At 36.6% G+C, this 18,376-nt stretch overlaps 1 protein-coding gene across 1 annotated transcript; it reads left to right on the forward strand.

Annotated features, from left to right (window-relative positions):
* The first annotated feature begins 471 nt into the window (after positions 1-471).
* LOC110451838 (putative deoxyribonuclease TATDN2) lies at positions 472-1,332 on the forward strand. Its single transcript, XM_021500047.1, has one exon. The coding sequence runs from the start codon at positions 472-474 to the stop codon at positions 1,330-1,332; it is 861 nt and encodes a 286-aa protein (XP_021355722.1).
* Positions 1,333-18,376: the final 17,044 nt, after the last annotated feature.

Raw genomic sequence — 18,376 nt, forward strand, 5'->3', positions numbered from 1 at the left:
TGTGTCACAAAAGGAAAGGGTATTTTGAATTTTTCCTCCGGGGGTATGGGTCCTATTGTTGGAACCCTTCATCGCTCCACGGAGACACCACTGCGGTAAGTCGAATTCGCATTATAATGACTGTGGTAACGTATTTTGAAATAGAATTGAGGTTTCTCTTGTGAAACCAATTTCTATTATAAATACTTACCACAGTCATTAGGTGAGTTCCCTCCCAGCCTCCCCTTGTCTCCTTGGCTCTCACTTTTTTGGGCTTTGGAATTATGAAGTGGGAAGCATGGCTTCGTGTCTTAAATCACGTGCGTGAATACTGCCGTCTGATTGGTGGGTTTCCCAGGGGTTCCCCATGGGGGGAAAAATTCTTTATTTACGTATGTAAAGAGCCAAGTAAGGTTGGAATATGCATTATAATGACTGTGGTAAGNGGGGATTCTTAATTTACGTATGTAAAGAGCCAAGTAAGTTTGGAATATGCCAAGACCACCCGGCCGATCGGAGGAGGTAGGTTCTGCGCCGGCTATGTGCTCCTCTGTCGATGGTGGTGATTCTGCCTCCAGAGGACCAAGTCCGCCTGTGCGCCCCCCACCAGTGGCAGTCTATGACTGCCACTTCCACCTGGATGCTCTGTTAGCGAAAGGCAGGGCAACCTCCTTCGCTGACTTAGCAGCTCAGGAGGAAGGTGGGGACGTAGTCCTTCTGGGCGGGGTGGCCAATTATGCCTATCCCGACAGCTGGTCTAGGCGCCAGGGCCAGATGGCTGGTGACCCAAGCGTCAAGGTGGCCATTGGCCTGCACCCTCATAAAGTGGGGAGGGGACGCCCCCTGATGGCTTTCCTGCAGCAGCTGCGGGACCCGGCCTGTACAGCTTTAGGGGAGGTAGGCATCGAACTGACCTCCAATTGTAGCTGTGCGGGCCGGTGTCCCAAACCTGCAGAATGCTGGCAGCAGGTCACCAGGGATCAGGTCACCACCTTGACCCCTGTCCTGCAAGGGGCTGTGGTTGAGGGTGGTGGCCGACCGGTGATTATTCACTGCAAAGATGGGGGCAGTGGCCGGGCAGCGCAGAAGGCCCTCGGATGTTTCCGAAGGGTGCCAGGGGCCTCCACGCTGGCGGTGCATTGGCACTGTTTCACTGGGTCTGTGGAGGATATTGAGGCTTGGCGGCAGCTGCTTCCGAACCTCCATATCGGGGTGACGGTTCTATCCCTAAGAGCCCCCTCCACGCGACTGGCCCTGGGAGGCATTGACCCTAGCAGATTACTGCTGAGTCGGATGCCCCCTACTTGGTGCCTACGGGAGCCGGGGTTGGAATCAACAGCCCCTGGCTCCTAAGGCACACTCTGGAGGAATTGGCCTCGCTCATGGGGGATAACTTGTACCTCCTGGCGAGCCAACTTAATGCCAATGCCAGGGGGTTCTACTCTTTCGAGTAAGGGACCTCCTGGCATAGCCAACTGTCGCCACCAGTAGTGTGGCACACCTGTAGTGTGGGGAGGGATTACTTCCCCACCAGCTTACTCCCGAACTCCGTGCAAGCAACCTTTCAGCACGTCAGAACTACGGTTGTAGTAAGGGGAGTGGGATACTCTCCTCCTTAACTCCAAACTCAAAGTGGGGGGCACTGAAGTAGCCCCCAGATTCGTCTGTGGCATTCACAGGCAGGGGAGGTTAAGCTTCCCTATTATCTTCCAAAACCAAGCCATCCTACATTGTTATACAAATTGGAAGGGCATTCTTTCCTTGGCCATTTTATTGACTCCCTGGGTCCCTATTGTGATAAGACAGCTCCCTTTATCAGTAGTTGGTAGGATAACACCTTAAATGGGGCCGTCTACAGGCAGCATGCCCATCAATGCAATTTGCAAAAAAACACTGTCGGATTGACCATCAGTGTTACCACATACCCCATAGCTGATATTGGGCCATGTCAAGGGGAGACTATTCTCATACTTATCAAGGCACGGGGTGACTGTGCCTATTGTGTGGATTATATCCATAGCCGTGGTGTTCCTTGGGGAGATAAGCCCAGCAAGACTAGAAGCTGTGGTTATTGAGGCCTAATTCAAACACTGGCCTCCATCACCATCCTCATCTCCAAATGGGTACGGTAGGACTGTACTTAACAAATTGTTACTTAAGGAGTTACTAAACAACTACTCGCTCAATTCTAGAAGGCGACAATGTGTTATCTACTTAAAGGGGTTCCGACCTTCACAAAATACTGTTCACTTAAGGGGGGATCTGACCTTCATAAAATACTGTTCACTTAAGGGGGGATCTGACCTTCACAAAACACTGTTTATTTAAGGGGGGTTTTGACCTCTCCATTAATCCACCTCTGGAGGGCCGACATCCGTCTGGCCGACTTAACGCGCCGGAATCGAGGGAACTTGCAGCCTGGCCCGGTAAATCGGTGGACCAGGTGGTGTTCGGTCCCAAAGAACACCACAAGATGGAGAGACTGCTGCGTCTCTCCATCCAGATTCTGTCGTATATAGACTACCTGACGGTTTGTCTATATAGGGTATCCGACCTGCCTGAGGGTCGGATTACCGAGACAGAGCAGGCCGACATCCAGGACAGAGTGACCTCTGCCCTGAACGGGGCATTGAGAGCGCTGGCAGCTTTACAGGTGTCATCCCTCGTCAATGTCTTGTTGGCTAGGCGGTTTTCAGTTTTGAAAAATCGCCCGGTCGATGAGCCTTACCGTTCCAGACTGTTGACTGCTCCCTTCTCAGGATCCACTCTTTTTGGAGGGGCCCTTCCTTCTGTTCAGAAGGATTTGAAGGAGGACTCGGTCGCCTCTGCACTTCTGGTGAAGAGGATTCAGGCTGAGAAGGCCAGTACCTCGCAGGGGTCAGCGCCTCCTAAGAAGAAGGCTAAACCTTCGGCTTCGCAGTTCTCTGCGCAGCCCAAGTATAAGCCTCCCTTCAAGGGCAACAAATGGAAGGGAGACGGGAGACTCTTCTGACGGAGTATCCTCTACATCATCTTGGTAAGGGTCTTTAGCAAAGTACACGCGTAGCCGAATAAGCCTGTAGAATGTGTCCATGTCTTCGATCAGCTCCGCATTGTTGGTGCTTTTGGGGATCGGACAAAAATTAAGACCCTTAGTAAGAAGAGCATGCTCTGGTTCTGTAAGGGGATGGTTTGATAGGTTGACGACTGTATTACTTACTCGTAGTGGTCTTGACAGTTTGGTATTAACGTCGGAACCTTCTCCCTCTTGTCTTTTTAACTGTGCGACGTGAGTTGATGTCAGTTTCCGGGAGATTGTGAAGCCCATCGCGGTGGAGTTTTTCATTTGTGTATGTCTAAGAGGTGTACGTTTGATGTTTTCGAAATGTTGAATCTTCTGAAGGTAGATGTTTCTATCATTCTCGGGTGTAACTGAAGTCAGGTGTTTTAAATTAAAGTTTACTATTACAAATGCCTTGAAGAAGATGTAGAAGTTTAGTTTGACAGACAAGTTTGATGTGGTCAAAGCGTGCAGTAGCAGATTCAGACATAAGACCAACATTGGGCGTGCACTTGAATCGTAAACCTTGGGGTACAATATTGTCCTGGATGTACGAGTTGTAGTTGCTAAGATGGTGCTGCAAGGTAACAACTCTCTGGGCTCCTCTTTTTGCTTTGTTGTAGATGGTTACTGGATCCATAGTAGTAAAATGAGAAGATATGTATATTATACATGAACATGTATAGCTCTGTATGCGAGTATATGTTTATAAACATGTGTATGTGTAACAGTGTACAAACGTGTGCATATCAGCATATAATACAAACAAGTTCTTACTAAGTAAAAAGATTTTTATTGTTTTCCTCTGTTTATATGTCAAATTGTAAACTTGTACAAGTATAACATATGACAATACCAAATTGTGTACTGTAACTATGATATATCACAATTCCAGTTTTTATACTGTATACATGTACCTATAATGTATTACAATGCCAAATTGTATACTGGATAATTTTAACTATAACATATATATCACAAAGCCAAATTGTGTACTGTTCAAGTATCATGTATCAAAATGCCAAATTTACTGTATAAGTATAACATCTCACAATTCAATTGTATAATTTATAACTATAACATATCACCCGGCCAAATTGTTTACTATATACCTATAACATATCGCAATGCCAAATAATATTATGTACAAGTAAAACATCTCACAATGCAAAATTATTTACTGTATAAGAATATTATATATCAATGTCAAATTGTATAGTGTATACCTTTAATGACTAATATCCTTACAGCATACAAGCGCATCTGCGTGTGTGTGTATGTGTGTGCATGTGTGTGGGTATGTATATATATATGTGCGTACATCCGTTTGTGCGTGCATGTTGGGATGTTTATGTATGTATGCATGTATGTAAATATGTATTCATGTATGTTATATATGTATGTATGTAAGTATGTATGTTATGTATGTATGTATGTATGTATGTATGTATGTATGTATGTATGTATGTATGTATGTATGTATGTATGTATGTATGTATGTATGTATGTATGTATGTTATATATGTATGATAAGTATGAGTGCATGAATGCATGCATGTTTGTGTTCATGTTTATGTACACATGTAACTGTAATACTATGTATTACGACAAAATGTGTATGTTTTTGTCTATGAAAAAAAAAAGTTAGAACATAGAGCTTTTAGTATCTTGACAGGGAACACAGATTTGTATATACCATTAATAATCATTTAGAAAGTATATGTTACATTGTAGGGTAAAAACAAGTAAACATATAATAGCTTCTATAGGAGTTGTAATGTCAAGTTGTTGACAGAATGGACTTCAGTGTCATGAAAATCAGACATTTAAATTCGATAAATACTGAAGCAGCTAGCTTTTATAAAATATTTTGTCTTTGTCTTATATATAGTTGATCACCTGCATACTCATTTAGTCAACATCGTCTTTTAAATCGTCATCTGGTTTTTTCGGAAGCTCCACAATCCACAGATACACTTTCAATTCCATTCATCCAGCTCGTTGACATTCCAATTGCATCATGGCCTGATGTGCTTAGCCGCTACACAACCGCTGTTTATCGGTCAGCTACCTTCGCTAACACGGACTGACTTTTTGTAACTAAAATATTTCACATGGTATTTTTGTTTTAAGTTAAGATCTATTGTCAATTTTAAAGATAATCAATACTGGTATGTATATTAAATGATTTAAAATGTGCAAAGTGGAATTGTTACCTAACTCTCTATATGAAAAGTAACAAAACAAGTTTGACTTTATTCATAGTGAAAATAGGGTTATTCATATACAGCCATGAATTAGTCAAAACTATTTTCATTTGAAGCTCCCGAACTAACACACGTTTCCTTAGCAAAGAACGCGTCCAAGCATGTATTTGATCTCGAGTAAAGCGCTTTGCGAACACTGACGTCGTTTTGTTTGCGAGCAGACGTTTCCGAAGATGGCTGTCGCTCAAAGAGAACGTTCTCAAGAAATATCAGATTTGGCCTAGGGTTTACTGGAATTAGTTGAAAACAGTTATTCTTGTAATACCAAAAAATGTGATTAAGGCAGCGGTAAGAATTCTAACGGCAAATTGCGATGCGAAGGAATCTTTATTCTTGGACTTCGAAATATTTGTAACTAACAAAACAGTTAATTCATGCCCTTTCAGTCAATACGGCCTTGGGGAATAGTTCACCAGGTTGGTCCCAACACCTCGAGAAAACACCATTAACATCGTATCATCTTTCCCGCGAAAAAAGCTGTTCAATTAATGATGTTTCCAGGACGGCGTATTTCTTTTTTATGTGAAAAATTAGGTTGCATTTCCATTTTCTTAAACGCATCGGAAGACCCGGCAATAACTAGGTGAGCGTTTATGATACGAGAACACTGATTTTTCTGTAACTGGAGCCAACTGACCGAAAGATGAGCAATACCCCCGGGTCTATTTCACCCTCTCTCGTGGCAGTGTATTTAGGAACTACGTATGTTGGAGTGCAACGCCTACTAGAAATTCATTCGCTGAGTCTGTCCACGGTAAAAGACGTAAATATTTGCCTTCTATGGAAAAAAAAAGATGGATTTAACTTTTTCCCGTTCGTGCTCCACACATCGCCGGCTATGTCGGTATAGCCGTGTTTCTCTGTATATGTATGGGGATCTGTGTTTACTACTGTTACAAGACAAACAAAAACCCTACATTGGAGAACAATTTCTTTGGGAACCGACGTCTTGTACTACTGCCTGTAGCAATGTCCTTTTTCGTGACATTTTCATAAAATGACTTCATATGACATTTGCTGTTTCGTGGGTGTAAAACCTAAGCAACAAAGCAAACAAGATATATTTAGTAAAAGATATTTAATCGATTTTGTTCTTACGTCACGAAACTGTCGTTTGTTTATTTCATTTTGAATATAGTAGTGCCAAATGCTGAATGTATATCCAGTAAAGCGATATTTAAATATTTCTATTTGTTAGGATTTTGGTAATTTTTCGTTTCTATTGTTTTCCAATATTTTTTCTTTTAATTTGGCACATTTATTTTTTTGAAGATTTTACTGTTCAATTAATATCTCTATGTCGATAGCATCCTAGGGGAAAATTACATAAAGCCTACACTACCAGATCACAAAACATATGAAAAAAGTATCCTTACCACCGAAAAAAAAAACTTCATTGGTCTTGATGTAGCATACAAGATAATAATACAAAAGTAATCTGGGTTTTTTCTAATTGTCCACCAGATGGGACTTTCAATGTTTGGAGCGTGTGGAGGACTGTTGGCAGGACTCTTCTTCCTTGGCGGAATGATACCGAAAGCAAACTGGATAGTGAATATGATCGGAATATCAGATTCGTTATCAGATTATATATAAAGAGTTATAAGTTTCGCACATTCAGGCGCGTCTACAATGTAAAATACATACAATTATTTGCATCACAATATCTATATAGAGTACATTTCAATTGAGGAATTGGAAAAGAGTGTTATAACGTGAAGTATATGTAGTTTTTTTAATATCCAAGGCAAAAAAAACAGGGATGACAGGTAAATGTGGTATTATTCAGCTAGATACTGAAGTTACTCTACCGGGTGTTTGTTTCTCACGAAATCTATAAGATACCATAATAGGGCTTCCCTTGGTTCAACGATATGCTTGTTCTGTATGTTCTGTAAGTTAACCTTTACTGTTTATTGGTGATATTAATGAATTGATACACTTGTGGTACATCGGTTTGCTTTTTTGACATTATCGGCGCCGTGTTGGCTCTTGTGTTCAACTTGTGGATTACGGTAGGGTCACAAATATACGGAGCGAAAACAGTAACATTAACACAGAACCCTACGGGTGACTGTTTCAACAACAACCTCACGACTACAATGAGCGAATCGTCGATGTACATTTTTAACACTATAATGTATACCACTCCATACGATGTAACACGACACTCAAGTATGTCACCAAATAGTCCAGTCACGTAAGAGCTAATATTGCACTCCATTCAAAATAGTGACAAGCTATTCAATCAATATTGTCATACCGTTGGCTTGCCTATATCAATCCAATATTTCTCTGATATCATTTAAGAACTATAAATCGTAGCCATTACCTATCTACAAAATATATAAACAGAATATGTCAAATGTTAACCCAATAAGAAAATATAGACTAATATCAAAGTCTGATGAGTAACAACGGCAGTACGGCCAAATACAGGCACTGGGTCGGAACGAGCAAGTGATGGCGGGGTACACAGTACGTGAGGGTACCCATTTATACTTCTTATTTGTTTTTAGAGCATCTTTTTCCTACAATTACCATTCAATAAATGTCCTTATCTTTCATTGTTATTTCGTCGGTATCAACAGCGCGTGCAATTATCATTTTAGTTGAATTATGATATCTTCGAAATTTATGCTTTCCGTGTACCAGAAACCGAACACGCAATCGTAAACGTCAATTTATGAAAATAGATAAGAGCGTTTTGATTGTTTCTTCAGTTCAAGAACGTTTTTGTCACGATCTCGTAAATTTGAGTCATTCATTTATTTGAACATTAATTTGAACAATATGTTTCAATGTTTAGGAGGCACGTAAAAGCAGGTATAGATTAGTTCATAAGCCAGTCACATTCATCGTAATGTTTGTTATATCAATGTTATGAACACGGAATGGTTAAAAAACAAAATAAAAAATACATTTTTTGTTCAACCAACCTACTGACCTGCGTCCACTCCTCTCTATAATGACGTGCGCATGACAGGAATGGGGATAAAACGCCAGAGAAGTCTAACCAAGTTTTGGCTGACCCCACCCACCAAAACGTCCGCAGTCGAGGCGAGTACATGTACCATGTTCGACACGTCACAGGGTCTGTACGTTTGTCAAGTGGTGGCAGATGCCAATAATTCTTTATTTAGTAAGATTTTGTGAATTCTGGGAACGATGCGTACCATAATTTGTGTGTAGATAGCTGTGGTGGCGTGAACTTTAACGGTGGCCTAACACATCCTCATGACTACTCGCACGTACACGTCCAACCGGTTACGGGGCTCACGTACCCAACACCCGTGCATAGCATTATACAGCCATGTGCGAGTGCGCCGTTTACACATGGACAATACAAACTATAAACTTGAATTTTCTTCTTTTAGATTTAAAGGGCCAAAAGGGCCCACATGTTTAGTGAACTGGCCATATGTCAAAACATGCGTCAATGACATGTTTTTGTACCACCTTTTTCATAAATTCTTACTTTGTTACCTTCCTGTAACATTATTCATTAATTATTTGATCAAATTTGTATTGGTATATTGGTATACATATAGTTGAAGGGGGAAAAATAGTGGATTTTTAACATTTTCAAAACTAGGCTTTCGCCAAAAATATTAAAAAAAATTGGTATAAGTTTTGTCCACCATTTTTTTTTACTTAAAAAATAGCTTCAATATGTGTTCTATCACAAGGTAAAATTTGAAAAGAATAGTTATCCGGGAAAATAGTTTTCGAACAACTTTAACGCTAATGGTGCAAAATGTTGGATTTGAGAAAAGTGTCTCCAGTTCACAAAAAAAAACACCTTAAAAAAGGGGTAATGCACAGCATAGTTACATAATTATTTGATCATAATAAGGTGTATATATAGTTTGATGTTAAATTTAGAAAACATTGTAATTCTATCATGCAGAAATAGCCTGAACAATATGTTTTTTCTTTATTTTTTATCAAATCCGAATATTTGTTGTGTTTTTCCAGCATTTAAATAATACTTGTCAATGAATATACTTAAATAATATTTGATTGCAAAATTGTTCTCATAGAGCATGAGAAAAATCAAGCCGTCACATCAACAAGTTCAGCTTATCAATGTATTAACCCTCAATAAGCCAATGTCTCTTTATTTTGCAAGTCAAAATCCAAATGTGTTATCAATAGTTGTTTAATAGGGACTAAAATAATAACTATATTGGTCTTTGTTGAACACTTGTTAACATATTAAGTAATTACACATATGAGTAAAACCTGGTGTCATTCCTCATTGTGCCTGCACATGTATTATTCAAATGAATAAAGGCCAAAAGGGCACCCTTGCTAATGTCTACATTTTATATTTAATATGTATAATAAGGCTGGTACTAAATTATTGAACACCTGAATATTGAAATACCATATACCTTAGGCATAGCTGACAACAAAAGACATAGTCAACTAGTGTATAGGTAAATGTAGTTCATATAACACATGTTATGCAGACCTATTATTTCATGGCAGAAACACAGTTTCCTTTTAGGGTCACCCAAACCAGGCAGTTTAATGGATAGAGAGTAGACAACTAGTTTACCATACACAAATATCGGCAACTTTGCTTACTTACAAAATATTATATATATATTTTTTTTTTATGTGAATATTTCCAACACTGTTGCGTTATGGCCTTTTACCAGGTATGGCCTTTTCCATAGCATATATAACATTAATTAATACTAAATTACCTCTACCTATTATAACATGTATATAATATTTTGTCATATTCACATAAAACATCATTATTTTCAAGTTAGTGTAGATTTATGTAAGTACACACTACCTATGTTCATAATGCTAGAAAACTATTTTTTCTAATTAGATTTATTCTGAAATTACTTGTGTGTATAGAGGATACATATAACCTATTTTCCAAATGGTTGTAAATGGTGGACAAAGGTTATGACATAATGGTTTGATGACTTAAACTTCAAAATTGTGATTTGATTAATTGAAAAATACTTATAATGATATATGATAATTATTGATGTGGAAATGAAGTAACAAATGTCTTCAAAACATCTGAGAGAAAATATGTCTCAAAATGTAGACAAGGGGTAACTTTGCGGTACTTGAAGATATGTAGTGTAAGAAAGTTAATTACAGGCTCTGTGGACCTTTAACATTTCACAACTGGAAAAGGAATGACATATTCAGGTATGTTTTAGTGTACTCTAAAATACTGCAAAATTTTAAAACAAATCGGAGGGTAGGTGGTTTTTGGAATCCCACCTTTGAAGAGTTTGAACAAAATCTAAACACTATGAGAACTGAGATACAAAACATCAAATCGAAAGTTGAAAAACAAGTCGAAATAATAGCCACAGATGAAGAACACCACCACATCACTGATGAAAGAGTCCAGTCTCTTGAACATCGACATTTTGAAATAGAAAGGGAGAATGGTGACTTAAAGGAAATTTTTCTAAAATTACAAACCCAACCGATGAGCCACAATTTGATTGAGGAAGAGGTTTTGAGAAACATTTTGAAGGAGCACCTAGAGATAGAAACGGACATCCAATTCCAATTGTTTTGGCATAAATTGATAACAAACAATAATAAAATAGCCAGCTATATGTTCAGAATAATGCTGCAAATCAATGAAGAGGGGTATAATCTTGAATAGATACATTCTGTGAAAACAATTTTAAATAATATAGGTACGAATTTTGTATGGACATTTTAACAGGTATATACAATGGAAAGACATCAATGGATTTTTTTAGTACAACAAAAACTTAAAGACCAATATCTCCAAAAATGGTATGCTGATATAGAAAATAGCAGCAGAGGTCAAACCTATTCCTTATTTAAATCAAAGTTTTGTCCCGAACCCTATTTACTGAAACTTAATAAAAAGGAACGCATACTAATGTACAGATTTAGAACTGAAAACTTTTAAATCCCAAGCTAGGAGGTGGATTGGAATACCTAGGGAAGAGATAATATGTAGTCTATGTCTTGAATCTGTTGGGGATGAATTCCATTACTTGTTAAAATGTCCAAACAACTCAGTTAGTGTATGAAGGGAAACATTTATTCCAGGATACTATACACGTAATCCTACGTTTTATAAAATGAAAGGTATGTTTAATATATGTCATGTTAAATTGTATAAAAATATTTGTATATTCCTTACTTCAATATTACAAAAGTAGAAATTGTATTATAATTTCTACATATTTATGTTAATGTGTATCACTGTTGCATTGTGTAATGTATGGCAGGTTTAAGGATGTACTCTTCTGAGGTTTCAGTCACGTTCAAGTCTCGTTTTGATCTGGTGTAACGGGTTTTTGTAATATTTAACAAATCATGATAGGTTTAATAGCAAACACACATCTGAAAAACATGTCAAAAAACTAGATGTCTGTTGTGTGTAGAACAATCTTTACAAGAATTTGAAAAAAATGACCAATTTGGCGGCCATTTTGAAAAAGTGTATTTATGTGAATTTCTTGCGCTTCACAAAGGGCAAAATTTCACCTTTTTTTACACTAGATTGATCACTTAAATTGTCATTGTGTCACCATTTTTAAATGTAGCAGGTTCAATTTTGCTGTACAACTTTATAATGTTCAATATGATTAAAATAATATGCAAAAAAGTGGAAAGTTATATATTATTGGTATTTTTTTTTACATATTAGGGTAACTGAAGCACTTTTGATTTTTGACCCCGAAAAAGGTGAAAAATAACGCATATAATAATGGGACAAAAAAAGAAGCACACCGACCCCCCCCCATTTTTGTGGCTGTTTTAGAAAGAGAAACACATTTTCTTTTTATTCATTGAATACTAAAAAAAGTTTAATACAGGAATTTTTTATATCAAACGTTTAATCTGCAAAAAAAATGGTGAAAAAATGTGCATTTTTTCATTAAAAAAACAGGGGTAGGGGTAACTAAAATCGCATTTCTGAGTAAAATGAATAAAATTAAGAAATTTTACTTCCATAATTTAAAAGAAAATAATATTTTTATCAATTCTACAAACATTCATACTTATCTGATAACACACTTGGAAGAAATTGTATGAATTTGTTCTGCAAATGGTCAAAACCCGAAAATTCAGCTAAAATCACCTAATGTGTTAAATTGGTATCTTTGACCGATCATAGCACAAAAACGAACACATGGACATATAATTGTTTTTGCATTTTCTACTATGCCATTATCTCCTTTTTCCAAAAATCAATATAAGAAAAAAAGTTTAATACAGGAAATTTTTGACTTCTCAGAGGTGTACATCCTTAAGTAAGTTATAAAGCAAGGTAAAAATATCAATTAAATATTATACTAACTATTTATTATATGTATACACTTGTATAAGATACACTATGTATTTTTGTAACATAGTGATCATAATGGTATTATGTAATGATGACCTGTTAAACACTTAACGTGTGTCCGAGTGTATAAATAGAACATTGAGCCCTAGACGAGGACACTTAAAACAATAGGTACCGCGCTTAAACTACCGCATGTCTTTCATTTTGTTCTGTGGTTTTCTCAGTTTCAGCTTTTGTTTTTTTTGTATCGTCTTAGATTTGAATTCCTTGTGTAGGGTATTCGGAATGTTGTATTTTTGGTAAATAATGATATAAAATGGAATATGAGTTTATGTAAAATTGGTATGAAATTAATAAAGAACATTCAAATGACAAATTCAAACGGCTTGATGTTTATTTGATACAATGTCTTATGGACCCTGCCATTGATTGTTATTATCTAGTCAAAGCTGCTAGACTATATATATAAAATATATGTCTATGATATATATAGAATCTATAAATATATATTCGCGTGTTTATATTTTGGCTTTAATTTACTCAACACGAAAAACCCGAACATTTCCACATCGTGAAAAGGTGGGGTCAACATTTGGCCCCCACTTTGATTTATTTTTTATTTTGTAGGCATAAGTAGATACATAAAAATGATCAATAACTGCATAAATAATTATTCATTATTACTACTGATAACCGTTGTGGACCTCCTTGCATAACAACAGGTTGAGTGACGGGGGTATCCTAACAAAATGACCGATAAATATCACAGGCGAATGTTCTTTTGAAAATTAATTATGATTGTGTACAGTGTATAAAATTACTATTATTTTGATACTAAATATGTCATATTGGTATACATGAAGTAAGCGTAGTGATACTTTTAATTAGAAAAACATGCAAATTTTTCACAAAATTTTAAATATAACTAACACTGTCAACTTGCCTTTATATAGTTAAAATGGTAGTCTATATTTTAAACATCTTTAAAAACTGCCTATATGTGTATTCTGTCTACAGAATCATTTGTATGCAATATCAAAACCGGTAAAGTACTTTTTTAGCATGCCAAACATGATCAATGCCCAATTTCACATAACCTTGAAGATTTGACTATCAATGTTTATTATGATAAATACCGATACATTTTCTGTTTATGTATCATACCAAAACACTTTATTATATTACGCATGTTTTAAAGTTATGTGCAGCAGTAATAACTCATGAATATGTATTCTGTCATAGTAAACTTTCCTCTGGAGAACTACTTAAGGTTGAGATTGTGTTATAGACAAAGCTATGTGCAATTATCTAAATATAATAAAATAATCTTAATAATAAAAATTATAGACACTTTAGTATACCCCCGCAACGAAGTGAGGGGTGAGTGGGTGGGGAGTATACTGGAATCAGCTTGTCGATCCGTCTATCTGTCAACTCATGCTAAAGTAGTGAACCAATTTCAACACAAGTTTCCAGATACGATAATGGCAACTAACACCTGAAAAGTTATGCATCAGGGTATTATTTTTTCATTCTGACCTTTTTTTTTACAACGTTATGGCCCTGTGTTGAAAAATCCTTGTCCGGACATGTCCTCCAAAACTAAGGGGTCAATTTCAACGAAAGTTTTCCAATATGGTAACTGCCCCCTGTCATTGTGCATCCAAGTAGTATGTTTTCATGTCGACCTTTTAAAAAGGAGTTATGGCGCTTTCTTGAAAAAAAACTTTGTCTGCCTCATAAACTTTTGGGCCAATTTCAATGAAAATTTGAAGATATGTCAATTATCCCCTGATGTCGTGCATCAAATTAGCATTTTTTTCGTTTCAACCCTTTTTAAGGAGTTATGGCTTTCTGTAAAAATCTTTGTCTTCACAACTCTTCTTTAACTACTAGAACGATTTCAGCAAAACTAGGTAATCTAGGCTAACAAGATTTGGAATGAAAGTATGGTTTGGCAATGGGAGGGAGTGCAAGAAGTATGTCAGTGACATATATACATAAAAAAATTACTGGTGGGAGACCATGGATTAAGCTTAAGCTTACAGTTCTGGTTTATATAGGAGCGGTGGTATTAGTTAATCTTTGGCTTACAGTTCTAGTTAGTATTTGTTTTGCCTTTTGCCCTTTCATTTAACAAAATATGAAGGGGTATTACACTATTTTAAATCGTTAACTCCAAACAAATAAAGCAAGGAAAGATATCCTTGTCTGACTCCCCATACAATTCTTTTTATTTCAGCACATTTGATTTTTGTGACCTTGAACGAAGGTCAAGGTTATTAACGTTTGCAACACTTGAACTCATTTACATGAACAACCTTCTTGCCAAATATCAAGACCGTAGGACCTTTAGTCATGAGGAAACACAAGTTAAAGGAAATGTGGAAAGAAAGCTGTTTTTCTTTTTTTGAACCAAAAGTGTTATATGACAAATTTACCGGTTGTCATTTTTTTTTGAAATTCCTGATGTTGAAAGATATTATTGGTAGCCAACTCTTCAGCAAGTACGAATAATAGACTAGTTTTAAAAGTATATAAATTAACGTGTCAAAAATGGAAATTTTCTCATTAGAAATGAAATTTCACATACTTTTCTGCTTAAATCTTAAATAAAAATAATTCTGCTTAAATCTTAAATAAAAAGAACAATCCTTTATTGAAATAGTGTAATATTCGGTATCAAAATAACAGTTTAAATACGTTGCACATGATGATGATGATATAATTTTATAGTAATTGTGTCATTTAAATGCTCTGTGAGGAATTGTATTACTGCACCTTTAACACCTACACAGGTGTAAGTCAATGAGGTCCCATTTATCATCGAATGAACTCTGAAATTTACTGTTCCTAATTTAAGCTTCCTATACCTATACCTTTTTGGATTTATCTTGTTTTGAAATTTCAAGCGGTGGCCGACGCTTATGTTAAATCTCCATAGGCGTTGACCCTACCTTTCTACTTTTACAGTATTCGTGTTGAAAAAGCATATTTTACCTGATATCAAACTAAAGTATTTCAACTAGGATCATATGTATCAATTAGTGTATTTCAAACGTTCTCTTACCATAACAGTGATTGGTACAAATGTTCCTCTCGAGGTACCGCTGTAGTTATACAGAAAGCATTGTACACAATAACAATTAATTTCGCATATTTTACCTGATATCAAACCAAACTATTTCAACTAGGATCATATGTATCAATTAGTGTATTTCGAACGTTCTCTTACCATAACAGTGTTTGGTACAAATGTTCCTTTCGAGATACCGATGCAGTCATAAAGAAAGCATAGTACACAATTACAAATAATTTCTGCTTCTAACTACCTTTCATTCCCTAACGCCTTGCTTGGCAACTCCTCATTTTTGGCTTTTTATGTTGAACGTTTGCCCATGAGAGGAAGGCAATTGGTTCTGTCCCAAGGCCGGGACATACCAAAGACCTTATAGTCCCTGCTTAACGTTCAGTATTTTCAATATATAAATTCTAGGCTATTTGTATTGGAAAGAAAACCCATGAAACAATATAATCTTTTAGCATTGATTGGGTAGAGATTTTATGTCAAGACTGTGTCAAGCTTTTAGGTGTAGCTATTGATTTCCTTCTTAACTTTGATGTACATATCTCTCGTTTATGTAGGAATGCATTCAAGCAATAAGCAGTTTTAAAAAGATTGGGTAGTCATCTTACAAAGAAAGGAAAGATTCCTATTTTTAAGTCTTTTATCCTATCTAATTTTAATTACTGTCCTTTGGCTTGGCACTTTTGTAACCTGACAAACACGAGAAAGATGGAGAAGATCCAAGAGAGGGCTCTATGTTTTATTGAAAATTACTACACGTCATCAGTTTTAGAAATTTTGAAAAGAAACAAGCTTGATTTTTTACATATTGCTCGTTTATAAAATATGGCCATAGAAACTTTCAAGATTATAAATGGCACTTCGCTATCATTTTTACATGATCCTATTGAACAAAGAAATGTTTTATATAATTTTAGAAGAGAGGACATTGAAGATTCCAAGGGTGAATACCACAATGTATGGCAAGAGATCGTTTAGATTTGAGGCGGCCCGGTTGTGGAACAGTCTGCCAATCGAGTACAGAAAGATAGAGGACTACCAGACTTTTCGTCCGCACCTTGGATGGCCAACTATGCTCTTGTACAATTTGCAGAAACACATAAGTGATATTCACCTCAGTAATTTATCTTTCATGATAATATTTCTACTGTATATGTGATATGCTATGTAATGGGTAAATTTGTGTCTCTCTTCCTTTTAAGTATTCTGTGAGTTTGTTGTTAAATTACTTAATATGTGTATGCCTATGTTTGTCGCAAGAATAACAGTGCAAATGTTATTTTGTTTGTAATATGCGACGGTAAATAAAATTTCTTGAATCTTGACCAACATACGCTGCCTCCAGCACACATACAACACACATTGAGGGACGTCCATAAATGACCTTAGCTGTTGATAGGACGTTAAACCATATTCAACCAACCATCCTCAACTTGCAAGCATAATCATATCACCACATCAGAGGCGGCGGCCTGCAATTTGGAACCGAAATAAAGTTTGTGATGTACACAGCAAAGTTTTCCAAACATTTAATAACGTTAAATGTTTAATGTTAATATAACATTAAGCGCAGCAGTAGTGTGAATTAGTCAAGTCTAAGGCGGCCTATGAGCGACAATTTGCATTCAATATTCACACCAACAGAGCGAGCTGCTCCTATATTATCTTTTTCACTAATGTTCAACAAAATAGAACGAAATCCTAGTCCGATTAGTCTCTTACCAGGAAGCCAGTCATCTTTGATATTAAAAAAAAAAAAAAGACTATTACAAATCACGAAGAAGGGAAACTCCCAAGTTTGATGGGCAACTTTATGATAAGCAGTAAGATAAAACCTGCATGCCCCCTCCACCTCGATGTGCATACCGACTAACTGTCGTTGCTAAGCTCACGAACTGAGCCAATATTCTATTATGTTGCTGTCTGGTTTAATTTCATACACTCTTCATCAGAAGCACGGCTTGTCATTATAAATTACAAGGAGTCCGGGTTTTCTGCGACAGTAACGTGAAATTTTCAAAATTAACCATGCGGAAGTTCCTCCAAGATTGTTTCTACGGGACTATCACGGAAGTTAGCAATACTGCCAACTCATCACATTTGAACATGATATAATTTTCGTCAAAATTCGTTTTTTCAGCTAGGCATATAGTAATAAAAAAACCAGTATACAAACTAAGGTGTTGCAAGGGTCAAAACTCTGTAACCAAGATAAATGCCTATCCATTGCACATTTAAATGAAAAGTAGTGATTGGTTGTACGCTAACATGTAGTGGGAAAGTAAGAATATTTATTGTGATTATTGTATTAGGAAAATCCGTAAAAGCAGTATTGTCTCTGCTTCGTTAAGGGATACAGTAATTGGTTTGATGCTTGTGTACTGACACTGTAAACCGAGTCCTTGATCCGAGCTGATAAACCAATAGAACAGGTAAATACATGTGTTTCCGCCCACTGCCATGCATGTAAGAAAAAATCTGCCTCTGTTATTATTTTTATTAAGTATGGAAAGACTAATGACACTTTACCGCTTTGAACATGCCCGTATCCATACCTCGTCATACTCCCGTAGGGTATACCTTAAAAGTACTGTCACGCGCTTGATGTGGACAGGGAATTATCTCCCACCACTACCCACAGAAAGTCAAGCCAAGGTGTAACTAATGTTCAATTTCTTAAC

This window comes from Mizuhopecten yessoensis, unplaced genomic scaffold (assembly GCF_002113885.1).
Source record: "Mizuhopecten yessoensis strain PY_sf001 unplaced genomic scaffold, ASM211388v2 scaffold6211, whole genome shotgun sequence".
Classification (NCBI taxonomy): domain Eukaryota; kingdom Metazoa; phylum Mollusca; class Bivalvia; order Pectinida; family Pectinidae; genus Mizuhopecten; species Mizuhopecten yessoensis.

Bases quoted from the DNA above. Each gene is read 5' to 3' on its own strand.
- LOC110451838 (XM_021500047.1), top strand. From the start codon at position 472: ATGCCAAGACCACCCGGCCGATCGGAGGAGGTAGGTTCTGCGCCGGCT.